Source organism: Notolepis coatsorum (assembly GCF_963971535.1).
Source record: "Notolepis coatsorum genome assembly, chromosome: 9".
Taxonomy (NCBI): domain Eukaryota; kingdom Metazoa; phylum Chordata; class Actinopteri; order Aulopiformes; family Paralepididae; genus Notolepis; species Notolepis coatsorum.
This window is the reverse complement of record NC_140173.1, coordinates 111168305-111186571: the sequence shown is the minus strand read 5'-3', so window position 1 is coordinate 111186571 and position 18267 is coordinate 111168305. Positions and strand designations below refer to the sequence as shown.

General features: G+C 43.1%; 1 protein-coding gene across 4 annotated transcripts in view; it reads left to right on the top strand.

Moving 5' to 3' along the window:
- Positions 1-18267, top strand: part of gbf1 (golgi brefeldin A resistant guanine nucleotide exchange factor 1) — a 221188-nt gene that overhangs the window by 134970 nt on the left and 67951 nt on the right. For all 4 annotated transcript variants that reach the window (XM_084322245.1, XM_084322244.1, XM_084322243.1 and 1 more), the window contains 10 exons: positions 1727-1935; positions 2378-2546; positions 4714-4925; positions 5596-5694; positions 6138-6332; positions 7787-7979; positions 9418-9558; positions 10186-10274; positions 10662-10864; positions 11825-11948. In XM_084322245.1, the coding sequence (XP_084178371.1) occupies positions 1727-1935; positions 2378-2546; positions 4714-4925; positions 5596-5694; positions 6138-6332; positions 7787-7979; positions 9418-9558; positions 10186-10274; positions 10662-10864; positions 11825-11948 (1634 nt within the window). The remainder of the gene's footprint in view (positions 1-1726; positions 1936-2377; positions 2547-4713; positions 4926-5595; positions 5695-6137; positions 6333-7786; positions 7980-9417; positions 9559-10185; positions 10275-10661; positions 10865-11824; positions 11949-18267) is intronic.

Below are 18267 nucleotides of genomic sequence, written 5' to 3'. Positions count from 1 at the left end.
TGTACATGCATGCCTCTCCCTCATCCTTAAAACCTATATGCTGTGCATTGTATTTTATCACTGGAGATGCATTTCTCACTCACCATTGTGTTTTATATGAAAAAGTGGGATGGCCTTCTTTAACTACTTGTCCATCAGGCTCTGCTCATGAAACCTCCCTATTATCTCTGCTCCTTGATTGCTTTTACATACAGCACATACTAGGTCACAGGATTACTAAGCTTTAGATACACCACATGTAAAAACTGAGCTTGGTAAAACTGGTTTTAAATACTATGCTCTGTACAAATGGAATGATTTGCAGAAAACCTTGAAATTGGAGCATTTAATTCTGTTGGAAGTTTTGTTTTTTAGATTGATTGTAATTGATTCTTTTGATTCCCTTTGTTCTAATTGTACTACTTGCTATGACATAATATGATAAAATGAATTCATGTTTCTGATCAGGAGTCTGAAAAAAAGAATCTATAGTATCAATATATTAGTTGTTAAGACTCATTTGAAAAATAATTAAGTTAAATGAATCAATACAAAAATATTAAGTGCAGCCCTATTTTTTAGCAATATTTTTTATGGCGTTTCGTTTTTCTAGTGCAAATTACTGTGATCGACTTCTTTTTGACGTATTCTTTTGTAATACAATTGTATCTGTATTGTATCTGTTTTTAATTCAAATGGGTATATTTTTGTCCAGTTTCCCCCCCAAAAAAGACAAAATGAGTCTATGGTGTGCCTTTCTATAAGGGTTACGTTTCCCCAAGGGGATCAATAAAGTAAAGGAATATCTTATCTTATCTTAAAGGTCTGTGTCTTATAAATGGCCTTTTTCAGTGTTTAGCATTGTTTTCTAGCAATGGGGGTTTGTATCAATGGGGTCTGTGTCTCTAATTCTCATTTTGACGGATTGCTCCAATTCAGTTGAGACAATATCCTCCCCCAGTGAACTAAGCCTTTCTGATTTGACTCGCTATCCTACCTAGCAAGGAGCTGATCTGCATAACTAACGGCCCCTCTATGGTTGTAGCGCACTCAACAACACAGCGAGTAGAAATACCGACACTTCCTCAAACGGGTGGCGCGTTTGCCGACAGAGCGAGAGAGAGGGAGAGAGAGAGACAGTGACAGGAGCACCACACACACATGCACGCACACGGGTCAGGAGCTTCTCCTCTCGGGGAAACACACGCAGTCGGGAGCACTCGCATATCACTGTCAAACTGCTGCAAAATATCATTGCACACGCTCCCATGCGCGCCCCCGTATTCCGATCCGTGCAATAATATTCACAGGGGTATATATTGTCATTTGAAACAAGTTACCAATGCATTGTCCTGTGGGATTATGCCCCCCCGCGGTGAAATTTAGTATCCCCCTCTTCTATCTCTCTATCTCTCTTGTCTGCCAGTGCAGACTGTGGGTTACTGTCACTCAAAGCGCTTATGGGCGGAGCCCAGCCCAAAACAGCTTGAAATAGTGTGGAAAATGCTGCTTTAGAGTACTTGATTAGAAATACAAAACAATGAATTTTTTTGAAAAAAAACTTACAGATGTGTTCCATAGACTCACAGGAATTGTGTAACATTGCCCAAATAGTGAAAGGAATAGCAAGACATGTCCCTTTTTAAATCCGTCAATTTGTATGTATTTACTGTAGACTAAATACATTTTATTATATAAATTGAACTTTATAAGGTTGGATAACCATTGTCTCTCTCTCGTCTACCAGGTGGGGTTCTGTTTCTCGAACCGGGCTCCTCCACCTCTGCATTCCCGGCATCGGACAGTGTCTGCTCCTCCATCTCCAGCCCCTCCACCACAGACAGCGGTCTGGACACCTGCTCCAAGGCCACGTCCCGGGAGGACTTGACCGACCTGGAGCAGAGCAGCTCCACAGCCACCACCCCAGGGATGGAGCCAGGCGGGCTGGACGCACAGGTAAGGGCAACACAGGATACTTGTCCATGTATTATTGCTCATCATCAGTTTCCCCCCCTGGTACCTACATATTCCTGAGCATCCTGGTTAGGTGTCTCTCTTTGGATTGCACTACTGCAGTTTCTTAAAAGAAAATGGGGATCCACTAGAAGAAGTGATCTGTTAAGAAACCAGGCCTTGGGCACCCAAGTGGCGACCCATGTAACGCGCTGCGTTGCGAAACGGCCGACTCTGGTTCGATTCCCGGACCCGGCGTCCTTTGCCGAATGTCTCCCCCCCGCTCTATTTCCCGTTCTTCCTCTCTCTCTCTCTACCGGACTGCCCGGTAGAACAAACAAATACAAATCTACCAAAAACATAAAAAATAAAAAAAATAAAACGGGCCTTAGTGCATTGAACTTGGTTCCGAGGGAACTCTGATGTTATCTGTCATCTGGTCCAGTCTGAGGGCAGGCAGGTGGAGCGGGCCCAGTCCGCCTCAGTGGAGTCCATCCCAGAGGTTCTGGAGGACAGAGAGTCTGTGGCGGAGCAGTTGGACAACGCTTCAATCCATGACATGGATTATGTCAACCCCCGAGGAGTCCGCTTCACACAGTCTACACAGAGAGACGGTGAGGAGCACTTTACACAGTCTACACACAGAGACGGTGAGGAGCACTTTACACAGTCTACACACAGAGACGGTGAGGAGCACTTTACACAGAGAGACGGTGAGGAGCACTTTACAGTCTACACAGAGAGACGGTGAGGAGCACTTTACACAGTCTACACACAGAGACGGTGAGGAGCACTTTACACAGAGAGACGGTGAGGAGCACTTTACAGTCTACACAGAGAGACGGTGAGGAGCACTTTACACAGTCTACACACAGAGACGGTGAGGAGCACTTTACACAGAGAGACGGTGAGGAGCACTTTACACAGTCTACACAGAGACGGTGAGGAGCACTTTACACAGAGAGACGGTGAGGAGCACTTTACACAGTCTACACAGAGATGGTGAGGAGCACTTTACACAGAGAGACGGTGAGGAGCACTTTACACAGAGACGGTGAGGAGCATTTACAGTCTACATAGAGACGGTGAAGAGCATTTACACAGAGACGGTGAGGAGCATTTACACAGTCTACACAGAGACGGTTGGGGGCACTTTACACAGAGACGGTGAGGAGCACTTTACACAGAGAGACGGTGAGGAGCACTTTACACAGTCTACAGAGAGACGGTGAGGAGCACTTTACACAGAGAGACGGTGAGGAGCACTTTACACAGAGACTGTGAGGAGCATTTACATAGTCTACACAGAGACGGTGAGGAGCACTTTACACAGAGAGACTGTGAGGAGCACTTTACACAGTCTACAGAGAGACGGTGAGGAACACTTTACACAGAGAGACTGTGAGGAGCACTTTACACAGTCTACAGAGAGACGTGAGGAGCACTTTACACAGACTGTGAGGAGCACTTTACACAGAGAGACGGTGAGGAGCACTTTACACAGAGACGTGAGGAGCACTTTACACAGAGAGACGGTGAGGAGCACTTTACACAGAGACGGTGAGGAACACTTTACACAGAGAGACGGTGAGGAGCACTTTACACAGAGAGACGGTGAGGAGCACTTTACACAGAGACGTTGAGGAACACTTTACACAGAGAGACGGTGAGGAACACTTTACACAGAGAGACGGTGAGGAACACTTTACACAGAGAGACGTGAGGAACACTTTACACAGAGAGATGGTGAGGAGCACTTTACACAGAGACGTTGAGGAACACTTTACACAGAGACGTGAGGAGCACTTTACACAGAGAGACGGTGAGGAACACTTTACACAGAGAGACGGTGAGGAACATTTACACAGAGACGTGAGGAGCACTTTACACAGAGACGGTGAGGAGCACTTTACACAGAGAGACGGTGAGGAGCACTTTACACAGAGAGACGGTGAGGAACACTTTACACAGAGAGACGGTGAGGAACACTTTACACAGAGAGACGGTGAGGAACACTTTACACAGAGAGACGGTGAGGAACACTTTACACAGAGAGACGGTGAGGATCACTTTACACAGAGACGTGAGGAGCACTTTACACAGAGAGATGGTGAGGAGCACTTTACACAGAGAGACGGTGAGGAACACTTTACACAGAGAGACGGTGAGGAACACTTTACACAGAGAGACGGTGAGGAGCACTTTACACAGAGAGATGGTGAGGAGCACTTTACACAGAGAGATGGTGAGGAGCACTTTACACAGTCTACACAGAGAGACGGTGAGGAGCACTTTACACAGAGAGACTGTGAGGAGCACTTTACACAGAGAGACGGTGAGGAGCACTTTACACAGAGAGACGGTGAGGAGCACTTTACACAGAGAGATGGTGAGGAGCACTTTACACAGAGATGGTGAGGAGCACTTTACACAGAGAGATGGTGAGGAGCACTTTACACAGAGACGTGAGGAGCACTTTACACAGAGAGATGGTGAGGAGCACTTTACAGAGAGACGGTTAGGAGCACTTTACACAGAGAGACGGTGAGGAGCACTTTACACAGACGGTGAGGAGCACTTTACACAGAGACGGTGAGGAGCACTTTACACAGAGACGGTGAGGAGCACTTTACACAGAGAGATGGTGAGGAGCACTTTACACAGAGATGGTGAGGAGCACTTTACACAGAGAGATGGTGAGGAGCACTTTACACAGTCCTATTCCTCATCTCCTATTCCTAATTCCTCATCTCCATCCTCGTCCATTCCTCCGTACCTCAGGTGCGTCTCTCATCCCGTACGGCCTGCCTTGTCTGCGGGAGCTCTTCCGCTTCCTCATCTCGCTGACCAACCCCCACGACCGCCACAACACCGATGCCATGATGCACATGGGCCTGCAGCTGCTGACCGTGGCCCTGGAGGCTGCGCACATCGCTCCCTACCAGTCGCTGCTGGGGCTGGTCAAAGACGAGCTCTGCAGACACCTCTTCCAGGTAAGACCAAGGGTCAAGTCAAGTAATTTATTTATATAGCGCATTTAAAAGCCGACCAAAGTGCTGTACAGTAACTACAGAATTAAAAACTATAGACATAGTCACACAGTGTAACAGAGGACAATACAACATGACAAAAGACAGGATGGACAGTCAATAGAGTAGGACCACAGGACACTAGGGATATACAACAGACGATCCAGTATGACATACGACAGTAGACAATACTAGACATGTTATGACACAAAGACTATACAGCCGACAATATAGTAAGACATAGGAGACTAGCCGATATGTTATGGCAGTAGGACTATGCAACAGACAGTACGGTAAGACACAGGGAATGACAATAAAGTAACTGGACACTGTACAGAACACAGAACAGCAACACAAGGGGGACCGAGTAAGCACTAGGCTGACAGAGAAAATTGTAGCGAGAATGAAAATGTCAATCTCTTTAGCAATTCTTTTCAGTAATGTTTTTTTTTGTTACATGTAATGTAAAATATGCAGTTTGATGAAGACTTTAATCCAGTATGCCTTAGATTATGATGAGTGCGGGGCGTCTGGGTAGTGTAGAGGTCTAAACCACTCCCCTACCACCGCAGAGACCCGGGACCTTACATGTATTCTTATCTCTGGTCATTGACAGTGTCTTTCTTCGTTGCAGTTGCTGAATGTGGAGCGTATGAACCTGTATGCTGCCTCGATACGGCTTTGCTTCCTGCTTTTTGAAGGCATGAGGGTACATCTCAAGTTTCAACTCGAGGTAACCGTAACATCCTGATCCTGTCTAGGAATTGTAGCAAAGTTTAGTCCTTAGTGTTTGTTTCAGTCCACATGATCTGTATTAGACAAGGTGACTCATCACAAAAAAACAAGCCACTAAAAATTACCTTTATTTCATATTGATGAAAACAAATGTTAATCTTTCCATTTAGCATGGAAAACTAAATAAAATATTATTTTTTTGACTAGCCTTTTGGCAGGTGCAGTGGAAAAAAAACGCTGGCATATATACAAATGTTTAAAATGTTGTCATTATAAAATTGCAGTGTTTATAGGTAGTATTGCAGTGTTTATAGGTAGTATTGCAGTGTTTATAGCTAGTATCACAATATATTGAATGGTGAGTCGTGATATGTATCGTATTGCCAGATTCCTCATATATCAGATACACAGCCCTAACCACCAAACTGTGTCCACCCCCAGATGTACCTGAAGAGGATGATGGACATCATCACATCGGAGAACATCAAGATGCCGTATGAGATGAAGGAGATGGCCCTGGAGGCTCTGGTGCAGCTATGGAGGATCCCCAGCTTCGTCACTGAGCTCTACATCAACTACGACTGTGACTTCTACTGCTCCAACCTGTTCGAGGACCTCACCAAGCTGCTGTCCAAGGTAGGGCCCGACCAGGGGGTTCTAGAGAGAGATCCGTTTGGACAACATGTTAAGTGTTGATAGATTGTGGATAGTTTAGTGACATTTAATTTGAATGTCAGATGTGGTTTTGACCACCAATTTACCCTGATGGGTATTTGTATTGAAGATGTCTTCCCCTGGCCACAGTACAAAGGGTTTCTCTTCTTCGCTAGCATTAGTTGCCAAACATTAGAGTGAGTATTGGTTTACAGATTGCCTGACGACTAAGGCTAGTTAACTTTATCAAAGAATGAAATGCTACTAAGCATTGGCCATAATGTTAACTAATGTTACTAGTAGCATATATTTTCAAGTGCTATTTCCTTGCTCTAGTATATTTGCTAGTAGCTTACTGAACTGGAAACTGCTGCTTTGCACTATGGGGTAAACCTGGAGGGCAAATTACATCAAACCGAAGGGTGACGTATTTGCTACAATTGCCCATTATGGTTTAATATTTTTGTAGCAACCCGCTGACTAAGGTGTGTGCGGCTAATGTTAATTCTTGTCTTTTATTAATTCTTTGGTGACTTAACGGCTAGTATACCGAATATGAACGTATACCGTCATGGAACCATGCATAGGTGTTGATTTTTACAATACCATTGTCCACAATAGATCCATATTGAAAAATAAAATACACATACTATATATTTTTAAGTTAATCAAACATTTTAGTAAAGGAAAATGGGGGTGCGGGCCGGGCAAGTTGATGTTGGTCGTTGAGCAGCCTGACAGCCCGTGGATAGAGGCTGTTGGTCAGTCTGCTGGTTCCGGACTGGATGGATCTATACCTTTGACCAGAGGGCAGCAGTTGAAAGAGATGGTGTGCTGGGTGGTACTGGTCTTGTAAGATGTTATTTATACGCCGTAGGCAGCGGGAGGTAAAGACTGTGGAGATATCCGGGAGGCTAGCTCCAGTGATCCTCCTCGCAGCCTTGACCACTCTGTGGAGGGCCTCCTTCTCTGCCCTGGTGTAGCTAGAAAACCACACCAGTAGTCCGTACGTGAGTACACTCTCTACTGCGCAGTGGTAGAAGTTGGCCATCAGTCCCTGTGGGAGTTTAGCCCATTTAAGCTTCCTGAGATAGAAAAGGCGCTGCTGTGCTTTGCCCACAGCAGAGGCAATGCTGACCCCCCAGGACAGGTCATCAGACATTGTCACGCCCAGAAAAAAAATGGGTATGTACATTCTGTTTGGTTTGGGGACATTGCAATACGTCTATCAGTGTGCTGTATGTGTGTAGGGGCAGGTACATATAATAATTTTTCTTCTTCCTGTTCCTTTCGGCCATGGAATTTGGTGGATCATATTAATATGTACTGTTGGGCTGTGGTAATTCCATGTACGAATAAATAAGTGATGATGATGATGATGACCCTATTAACGGCCACATTCGACACCAACGCTCATTTGTGTGTTTGTCTTGCAGAATGCCTTCCCAGTGTCCGGGCAGCTCTACACCACTCACCTCCTCTCACTGGAGGCTCTGTTGACTGTGATCGACAGCACCGAGGCCCACTGCCAGGCCAAGGTGTTAAACAGCGCTGCTCAACAAGACCAATCAGATACTCTGATGGCAGAAGCAGAGGGCTCAACGAATAACAGTGCAGACACACCAACAGGTATTATAGACCTCTTTGCATTGAACATCCTGTACAACTTCTGATATTGGGGACTATTTCATTATATCATGAAATATATCATAAAATGAATATAATATGTACGGCATGTCTCCAATGATATACTTTAACAGTAGCTGAAATATAGATCTATTGTAATCGGGGTCTTGCAATTCATTGTTGTCACAATTGTCGCGGAACCGACCCAAGCACCGGTTTTATCCAAAACTGAGGAAGAATCGTCCTAAATCCGGACAAGGTGGTTGTATATGACATGACTTCAGCCTTTTTTCTTTCACCATCCCTGTCCCTAAGGTTTTGTATAGCCCCAGACACAATGTGTTTTGTTTAGCCCCTGACACAATGTGTTTTGTATAGCCCCTGACACAATGTGTTTTGTATAGCCCCAGACACAATGTGTTTTGTATAGCCTCAGACACTATGTGTTTTTGTATAACCCCAGACACAATGTGTTTTTGTATTTGTATTTTTATTTCTTTTACCTTTATTTAACCAGGAAGTCCCATTGAGATACAAGATCTCTTTTGCAAGGGAGACCTGGCCAAGATGACAGCAATAACATTTGCAATATATCAGACAGCAATAAAATGTGCGGTACATCACACAAGAACATAATAAAAGTGCATGTATACAATACATCACATGTAAACACAAGACAGAATAGTCTACATAATAGTAAAAGTGTATGACAGTAAAATACAGTAATTTTGCAGTTGGGACCTGACTACAGAAAGCAGCGACATTCTTGTAGGAAGTTATGTAATACAGATTTAAATTCGTAGAGAGAGACCAAGGTATCTAAGTGGATATGGTCCTGTAGCCCATTCCATGCCCAAGGTGCGATGCTTGAAAAAGCTGTTCTTCCTAGTTTAGTGTTTATTCTCGGGTTTTTTAAAAGTAGCCATCTTGTGGGCCTGGTATGGTAGCTGCTAGAGGCAAAGCTAATTAGATTGGAAAGATATAGGGGAAGCTTCCCTAGGATGGCCTTATATATAAAAACAAACATGTGGGATTTCCTCCGTACGTACAGAGGTCCATCCTACCATTTGGTAAAGCACACAATGTTTTGTATAGCCTCAGACAGTGTGTTTTGTATAGCCCCAGCCACAATGTGTTTGTATAGCCCCAGATACAATGTGTTTGTATAGCCCCAGACACAATGCGTTTGTATAGCCCCAGACAGAATGTGTTTGTATAGCCCCAGACACAATGCGTTTGTATAGCCCCAGACACAATGTGTTTTGTATATCCTCAGACACCATGTTTCTGTGACCATCGAGTCGTGCTTAATTTCACAATGATCTTCAAACCCTGACAAAGTTTGTCCGAGGGAAGTAACAGTTGTGATTGGAGGATCAAGAAAAGAGGGTTGGTTTGCATTTGCAATAGGTCAATTGTTTTTCTTTTTATTTCTCTTTAGACCACAGTAGATTGGTGACTAGTGCCAACGGGCAGAACATTCCAGAAGCTGAAAGCTCACCGCCATGCCCACCAACCAGCGGGCACCTGATGGCTGAGAAGATGAGACTCGGCAGACAGGACCAGGAAGAGACTGACCCTGGTGGGACTTTCAGTTCAGACACTATTCGAAGCCCCTGTCCGTGGTTTTCTTTTTAGGTAGCAGTCTTGTCCTCTGGACCAGGCAGTAACAATACTAACCCTATTAGGATGACTGGGGCATCATACAGTCGGATGAGGGGGGGGGGGGGGGGGGTAGGGGGTTATCTGATGTTAAGACTGAAAACCTGATTGGGTATTCTAGGAACATCAGATAACCCCCTACCCCTGGCGTGTCTTTCTTTTTAGACACGATTGAAAGTCTCAATCTGTGATTTTTCTTTTTGTGTGGGGTGTATTCTTGAAGAGAATCATCTGCAGATTCCAGGTTTTTATAAACATTGCCGATGTAAACAAACGTTTTATAGCCACAAAACTCATATTTACATGTTGTCCTTGTATCAAGAGCTTATTACAAGTTTTAGTCCTTGTATCAAGAGCTCAGACGATCAATAAGAGAGTAAAAAAACTTCTCCCATTATTATTTTCTGTTGTGGAGTTATCCATCTGCTTACACCTGGATCACCCATTAGGCCTTTAACATGACAATTGTGAATACTGACAATAATGAATAGTGTTGGGATTTACACACTTAGACAGAAGTTAATGGAAATGATCGTCTCCCTTTCAGCTGAGAAGAAACCCCTGAAAAAGCCTCATCGTTTCTCCTCCTATTTACCGGATTCTGAAGAACTGATGGACATCAGAACTAAAAAGAAGGTGAGCATTTTGATCATAGATCCGTTGCAGTAAACTTCATGCAGTTATTGTTTATAACATCTTTATTTATGTTTCATAACGCAATGTCAGAAAGTCCCATCTTACGGTACATCAAATATTTACAGAAAAAAATTATTATATATTATAATAATAATAAATACAAATTTTATAGCGCCTTTCAAGAAACCCAAGGTCGCTTCACAGTCAAGAGGGCTAGGGAAAAGGGGGATGGGGGGGGGGGGGGTGAGGGGCAGGTATAGGGATAATGAAACCTAAATCTAATCTAAACTAACTAGTGGGGAAAGCCTTGTTGAAAAGGTGTGTTTTGAGAGCTGTCTAGTTGAGCAAGGTACACATTTCTAAACATTCTGCTCTTGTGTCATCCAGCTGCTGATCACAGGCACTGAGCAGTTCAACCAGAAACACAAGAAGGGCATCCAGTTCCTGCAGGAGAAAAATCTGCTGAGCAGCCCCATGGACAACGACCAGGTGGCCCGCTGGCTGCGCGAGAACCCCCGGCTGGACAAGAAGATGATCGGGGAGATCATCAGCGACCGCAAGCACATGGAGCTGCTGGATAGCTTTGTCAAGTAGGGAAACACACGTCTACAACAACATGTTTACATCACTGGTGTATATGTATGTGTCATCATATCTGGTTAGGTTCGATGTTCATCATATTGGACTGCACGGTATCGGGATGTGTGATATCAAAATGGAACTCTTTCATTTGCATTAGACATTCTCATTTACTTTAGAAATTATTTTGTGGGAATTTTGATTTGTTTTTAGATACTGATTTCGAAAACAAAATTGTGCATCACAATTGACCATATAAAAAACATTACAATAACGTTGATAAGAAAATACATACGGTCCAGCCTGACCACACTGATGCACTTGAGTCCTAGCAGTATTTCAATTTACAATATTCTCCACGGGTACTCAAAACCGAAAGCATTCAGTTTCCTTTAATATTCCCCATCTGGAATATAACCTGCTTGGCATCGTCCTGTGAGCCCAATATCGTGTTTCAGGTTAGGTTATGAATTATAATATTTTGAAATGACATATCCTCACACATTTAAACTCAGCTACGTATATGTGTATCTATAACAACAATGTGTAAGTGGCACAAACACATTGTGTCTGGGGCTATACAAAACACATTGTGTCTGAGGCTATACAAAACACATTGTGTCTGAGGCTATACAAAACATTGTGTGCTTTACCAAATGGTAGGATGGACCTCTGTACGTATGGAGGGAATCCCACCGTTTGTTATTATATATAAGGCCATCCTAGGGAAGCTTCCCCTATATCTTTCCAATCTAATTAGCTTTGCCTCTAGCAGCTACCATACCAGGTCCACAAGATGGCTACTTAAAAAAAAAACGAGAATAAACACTGAACTAGGAAGAACAGCTTTTTCAAGCATCGCACGTTGATTAAAGTGTCCGCTCAAGGACTAAATGACTGCTTAGACCTTGCTACGGTGGAACATGTTAGACTGACTGAGTGACCCCCCCCCCCCCCCCCCCAACATGCAGCACGTTCACCTTCCAAGGCCTGCGTATCGATGAGGCTTTGCGACTCTATCTGGAGACGTTCAGACTGCCTGGAGAGGCTCCTGTCATCCACAGGCTCCTGGAGACCTTCACAGACAACTGGCATGTAAGACAGCTGCACACACACACACGCACACACGCAGACACACACACACGCAGACACACAGACTAACATTGCCACATACATACAATACACACTCGCACTCATGGTCCTGTGTGGCTCAGTGGGTGAGCATGGCACTTATACCGCCAGGCAGGGCCGCCTCAGGGGGTGTGCGAGCAGTGCGGTCGCACAGGGCCTCGCGGGAAGGGGGGCCTCGCACAAAAAAAATAAAAAATAAAGATTTTTTATTTATTTTTAATCTTTTTTTGCGAGGCCCCCCTTCCCGCGAGGCCCTTTTTCATCACAGACCTAGAATCTAGTTTTGCTTATAATTATGCTTATATATTTCACATTAGACACGTTTGTAGAATGTGTCTGACTTGTTCCTGGCTCTGCGGCTCTGCTGATACACTATTGGAGCTCTGGGGCTCTGCAGCAGACATACTATTGGTTTCAACGAAGGGAGGGGTTACATGTGTACCGTCTGACTATTTTGCGCGTGCAGCATTGGAGGTTATGCCAGCCAAGACGAAGAGGTTGTTCGGCAGATGGACTGAAGATGAAAGTTGTTGCATGTTAGAAAGTTCAGTCAGGCTAGCCATGTCGGCTTAGCTAAAGGCAGGGACAGCTAGTTAGCTTTAGCTACGTTATAATATCGAGTGCTAACGTGTGGTTCAGTCGGGATAGCCATGTCGGCTAGTAGCTTAGCTAAAGGCTAACTAGCGTTAGCTAACCTAGAGAGAGTGCGTGCAGCATTGTTATGCCAAGATGAAGAGGACGGTCGTTCGGCAGATGAACTTCGTCAACTCCACGCGGTTGTCTCCATCCTCTTGGACGTTTGGTGAGTTTTTAATGCACTCTATTCTATTCCCGCCGTGGAGATATCTCTCTCTCTCTCTCTCTCTCGGGCCGGCTAGCTATCGTGGCTAACGTTATGTTGGCTAACGTTATGTGGAGCCAGCGGGCCGGCTAGCTATCGTAGCTGACGTTCTGTTGGACCAGCGGGCCGGCTAGCTATCGTAGCTAACCTTATGTTGAGCTAGCGGGCCGGCTAACTATCGTAGCCAACGTTATGTTGAGCTAGCGGGCCGGCTAACTATCGTAGCCAACGTTATGTTGAGCTAGCGGGCCGGCTAGCTGTCGTAGACGTTATGTTGAGCCAAGCGGGCCGGCTAGCTATTGTAGCTAACGTTATATTGAGCCAAGCGGGCCGCCTAGCTGTCGTAGCTAACGTTATATTGAGCCAAGCGGGCCGGCTAGCTGTCGTAGCTAACGTTATATTGAGCCAAGCGGGCCGGGGGGGGGGCAGCTTCCTCATTCTACTCTGCCGGCAAGCCGTCTGATGAATACCGAAGTGATTGCGAGACGGAAAACAACCTGGAATATATATTTACAGTAGCCAATAATCAATCAATAAATGCGATCGATATTTGGACTGGCGATCAGGAATTAGAATAATCTTTTTGGAGAACATCTGATGTGAGGTAAGGAATCTATGTTACCAGTCTTGGGGTAATCGGAGCTGTTTTGACCTATATCTCAGCGTGTCCCATATGTGTATGTGTGCGCGTTGATCAGGAAATGAGATAATAGGTTTTTCAGATCGCTTCTATAGCGTGCATAAGTACACATATACTATCGATAATCTAACGTTTATTTGAAAACGATTCATAAATAGGCCGAAAAATGACAACGTTTTAGTGTGTTCGAGAATATTCCAGTAAATGTCGTTTTTTGACGGAATATTTCTATTTTCCTGAAACTTTCGAGAAAACGACAGCTTTTCGAAATGCTATAAAACAGAAATGAACCGATTAAAAAAATAAATAAAAGAAAATTAAATCCGTTTCGACAATGTTGACTGAAAACAAGTCATTGATAAGCGACGGGCAGATTAGACACATAGCCATAATTTAAGACATAGATTATGCGTTCAGAACGCTATCATTGAAGTGGGTGCTGGCATCCAAGGACATTTTACCATGTTAATGAACGGCACTGAAAGTGTTAAATAAAAACCATCCAGACAGCGACAGCAATTGACATTCATAATTATCAGCATCAACCAGCTCCCCTAAGAAACATTTTGGGTAACACCTTGTATAATCCTGGTCTGTTCTGGAGGCAACGGTTGTTCTGACGCAATATTGTATGATATAATATGATGTATAATGTAATGCAGTATAATATAGTTATGTTCAGACTGCCAGCCCAAATCAGTTTTTGTCATATCCAGATTGTATCCAGATTGATGAGAAAATCTGGAGAGCAAATAAATAAACATGTTTTTTTGCTAATCTGATCACATTTGGAGGTGGTTTGAAATCAGATTTCTACAAATGCGTCTCAGTCCGACCACTCTGATGCTCAAATTAGATTTCAAAGTGTCAACACAACGACAACGTCAAATACAGAGTGACGGAAGTGCATCTGAGCGGCTAATGTTAGCTGATAATTAGCTAAACTAATCCACTTCACTCAGGTTAGCTAATAAATTTGTCTACAGATAAAGTAATGATAAGCTTTTGTTACCTACTCTCATTGCAACTCTGTAGCAAATTATCTAACGTGAACATTAGTAACATTACATCGCTTTACATAATAGTTAGGCATTGATTGTTATACGGGTGTCAATTACCGCCTGGCCTGGGCCTGCAACTGCATACTACCATTAACGATCACATGCAACTAAACCGTGTGGACAGTTAAAGATCTGAGAAACAAATCAGATTGGCCTGCTGTCTGAACAAAGCCTACTAAACTGTCCAGTCAGTGTATACTTGTACACACTCTTCTCCCACCACTGCACAGCAAGGCTGTCCCGACCCACAACTGGCCCTATCATCCAGTGATTACAGTCAGTGGAATGAAGGTCCAGTTATGAATCAAGGACAGTCACACCAGTCACCCATGAAATCAGGGTAGCAGCATGACATAACCGCTAACACACGCACACACACACACACACACACACACACACACACACACACACACACACACACACACACACACACACACACCACACCACACACTGATCGAGGGCAGGGGGACTAACACAGCAGGAGGGGACATTTAGAAGCCAGTGGCTTCTCAAAATAACAGGACGGAGCCTGTGTGACCTGGAAACTATTTGTAGTAATGTCCTTTTCTTAGACTGGCTACACACACACACACACGCACACGCACACACACACACATGAATAGTCGCCTTGAATGAGTTCATGAGTTTTCCATTCTGCGGGGTGACAGTAATGTCAGTAGGTTCAATGTTGTAACAAGGTTGGTTGTATTTACATTATGTCACGTAAAACACTCTTTGTATTAACACTTTGATTGCCCAAGGTTAATTCCTTTTTACCTCCTTGAATGCCCAGGGCCACTTCAATGTTAACGTTATCGCCTAATCTATGTTTTAAATTATGGCTATGTGTCTAATCTGCCCGTCGCTTATCAAACACTCATTTTCCAGTCAACATTGTTGAAGCAGATGGTTTTTTTATCGCTTAATTTCCGTTTTCTAGCATTTTGAAAATCACTCGTTTTCATGGAAAAAATAACACATTCTATGATAATCGCCTTTTACTGGAATATTCTAGAACGTTGTCATTGTTCGGCCTATTTATGAATCGTTTTCAAATAAACGCTAGATTATTGATAGTATATGTGTGCGCATGCACGCTCGTGCCGTGAGTTGAAAATCGATTCTCCTATTTCCTGACCGCTCGCACAGCCAAACAGCAATATCACATAATCACATAAAAGCTTATATCTCTGTGAAAACTAGTCTGATTATCCTAATACTGGTAACATAGATTCCTTACCTGAGATCAGATGGTATCCAAATGGATTATTCCAATTCCTGATCGCCATTCGAAAAAATCAATCTTTTTATTGATTCACCGTGTATACTGTAAAAACACATAATCTCCGCTGCTCTGAGGCTTTTTCTCATTCATTTTCATTGAGTTCAATCCAAAAGGGTGAATTACCATCTGGGAGACGATAGGGGGTGCTTTTTTCACATCTGAGCGCCTGGAGTGGTTTGATTTCCAACGGTAGACTTGGTTGATGAAATCCGATTTCAGATCGCTAAAAAAAAAAAAAAAAAAAAATCTCGTGAGTGGGCATTCAACCCGCGGGGGGGTAAACCCGAGAAAACTCGGGTTGGGCAATCAAAGTGTTAAGAGGGGCACCGAAACCCTGTTTTGTTGACCAAATACAAATATGTACTTTGCTTGATATTGACAATTCTTTATGGCTATTTTCATCCACTAGTAAACGGTAAGAAAAAGCTAGTAGCCAGTATGACTTGCATTTATTTTTTTATCATCATCGTATGTCACGTTCATTTCTTGTTCATCACCGGGACGGAGAAATGTGTATGTGTGCGTGAGAGAGAAAGAGAGTCAGACAGACAGACTGACAGACGGGCAGACAGACGGAGACAGCTTGCAGAAGCCATTCTAATCGGCACCCCACACCAAATCAAATTATCCCCAATAACCAGCATCACCTTTTCCAGCCAGAACCTCCCCCTCTCACCTGTAATCACTAACCTGGGTGTAAAAATGGACCCCCACATGACCTTTGACTCCCACATTAAGCACTTGTGCAAAACCTCATTCTTCCACCTCAGAAATATAGCCAGACTCCGTCCCACACTCACCCTGCCAGATGCCGAAAAACTCGTTCACGCCTTTGTCTCCTCAAGGCTTGACTACTGCAACGCACTGCTCATCGGGATCCCTAGCAAGAGCATCCAGAAGCTCCAGTACATTCAGAACTGTGCTGCTAGGATCCTGATGAGAGTGCGGAAATATTAACACATCACACCCATACTCCATTCCCTACACTGGCTCCCCGTCTCCTTCAGGATAGAATACAAGGTCTCCCTCCTCACCCATCAGTGCATCCACAGCAACGCCCCCTCCTCATCGCTTTTAAAAGGGGACTAAAACATACATTTTTAACAAGGCATTTTCCTTTATGATTTTATTTTAAAGGGGAACTATTTTACTATTTCTTTCACTATTTGGGCACTTTTACACAATTCCTGTGAGTTTATGGAACACCTCTGTAATTATATATTTTTTTTAATTCATTGTTTTGTATTTCTAATCAAGTACTCAAAAACAGCATTTTTCTACCTCAAGATCTCGAGCCGTTTTGAGCCTGGGCTCCTAAACCACTGCGCCGCGGCGCCAGCGCCTGAACATTAACATGCAGCGGTGTCTTTCTGACATCACAAATCATCACATTTTCAGATGACTCAGTTCAGTGAGGGTGAATATTGTTAGAGGAGAATTGGAAGAATGCGCCAATATGAGAATTAGAGACATAGATCATATTAATATAAGTCCACATAGCTAGGAAACAATGCTAAACACTGAAAAAGGCCATTTATAAGATAGTTCCCCTTTAAAAAATGTATCTGAATGTTTTCTTCCATTTCATTGGTTGTTTTATTCATTTAAATAGTTTTATTCATAAATTCTTTATCTATCTCCTTTCATGTAGCACTTTGAGATTGTTACAATATAAAGTCTGTTACAAATTTTATTTATTAGTATTATTATTAGCTTGCCAACAACAAGCCAGCACTCTTGGGGAAGATGAAAGCACATGGAATTGACAGAATTTATTAGATGAAGTAATACTGGTAATTTAGAAACCGTGGCCCGCTACTAAAGACATGGCAGGAGATTATTTAAACATCTGATTTAATTAATAATTATTATTATTATAATACAGGTTTATGGGTAGTTAACGGAATTAGCTTTCCCCTGCAACCCTGTCAATCACATTGTCCGAATCCAGCTTCAGGATTACTTCTTGAGTTACCATAACTTATCCATAAGCAGGAAGGCCTCCAAATTGTCTTGAGACATTCTGTTCCCAGATGATAATACACTTTATGACAGTCTAACGTTAGCAATGAGTGCGTCATGGGAAAAGATATGAGGGGGGAGGGGGCAATACTTTTATTCCACACATTACACTGGATGTAAATTTTTCTTATAATAATAATAAGGTTATATTCAACATAACATTTCTATTTATAGCACTTTTAAAGACTAAATTTAAAGAATTTCTTTTATATATATATATAATATATATATATATATATATATATAATCAATCATACATTCATGTTTTTCATTTTGAACAGTGCAATAAATCCAGAGAATATGGAGTAGATAGACCCTCTACACTGATTTTAAGGCTTCCAGTAATCCAGACTGATTCAAGTTTAATCATGAAGCACTATTTTAAAACACAACAACACTACAAAGCACTACATATGCAGGGACAGATTTCTCCT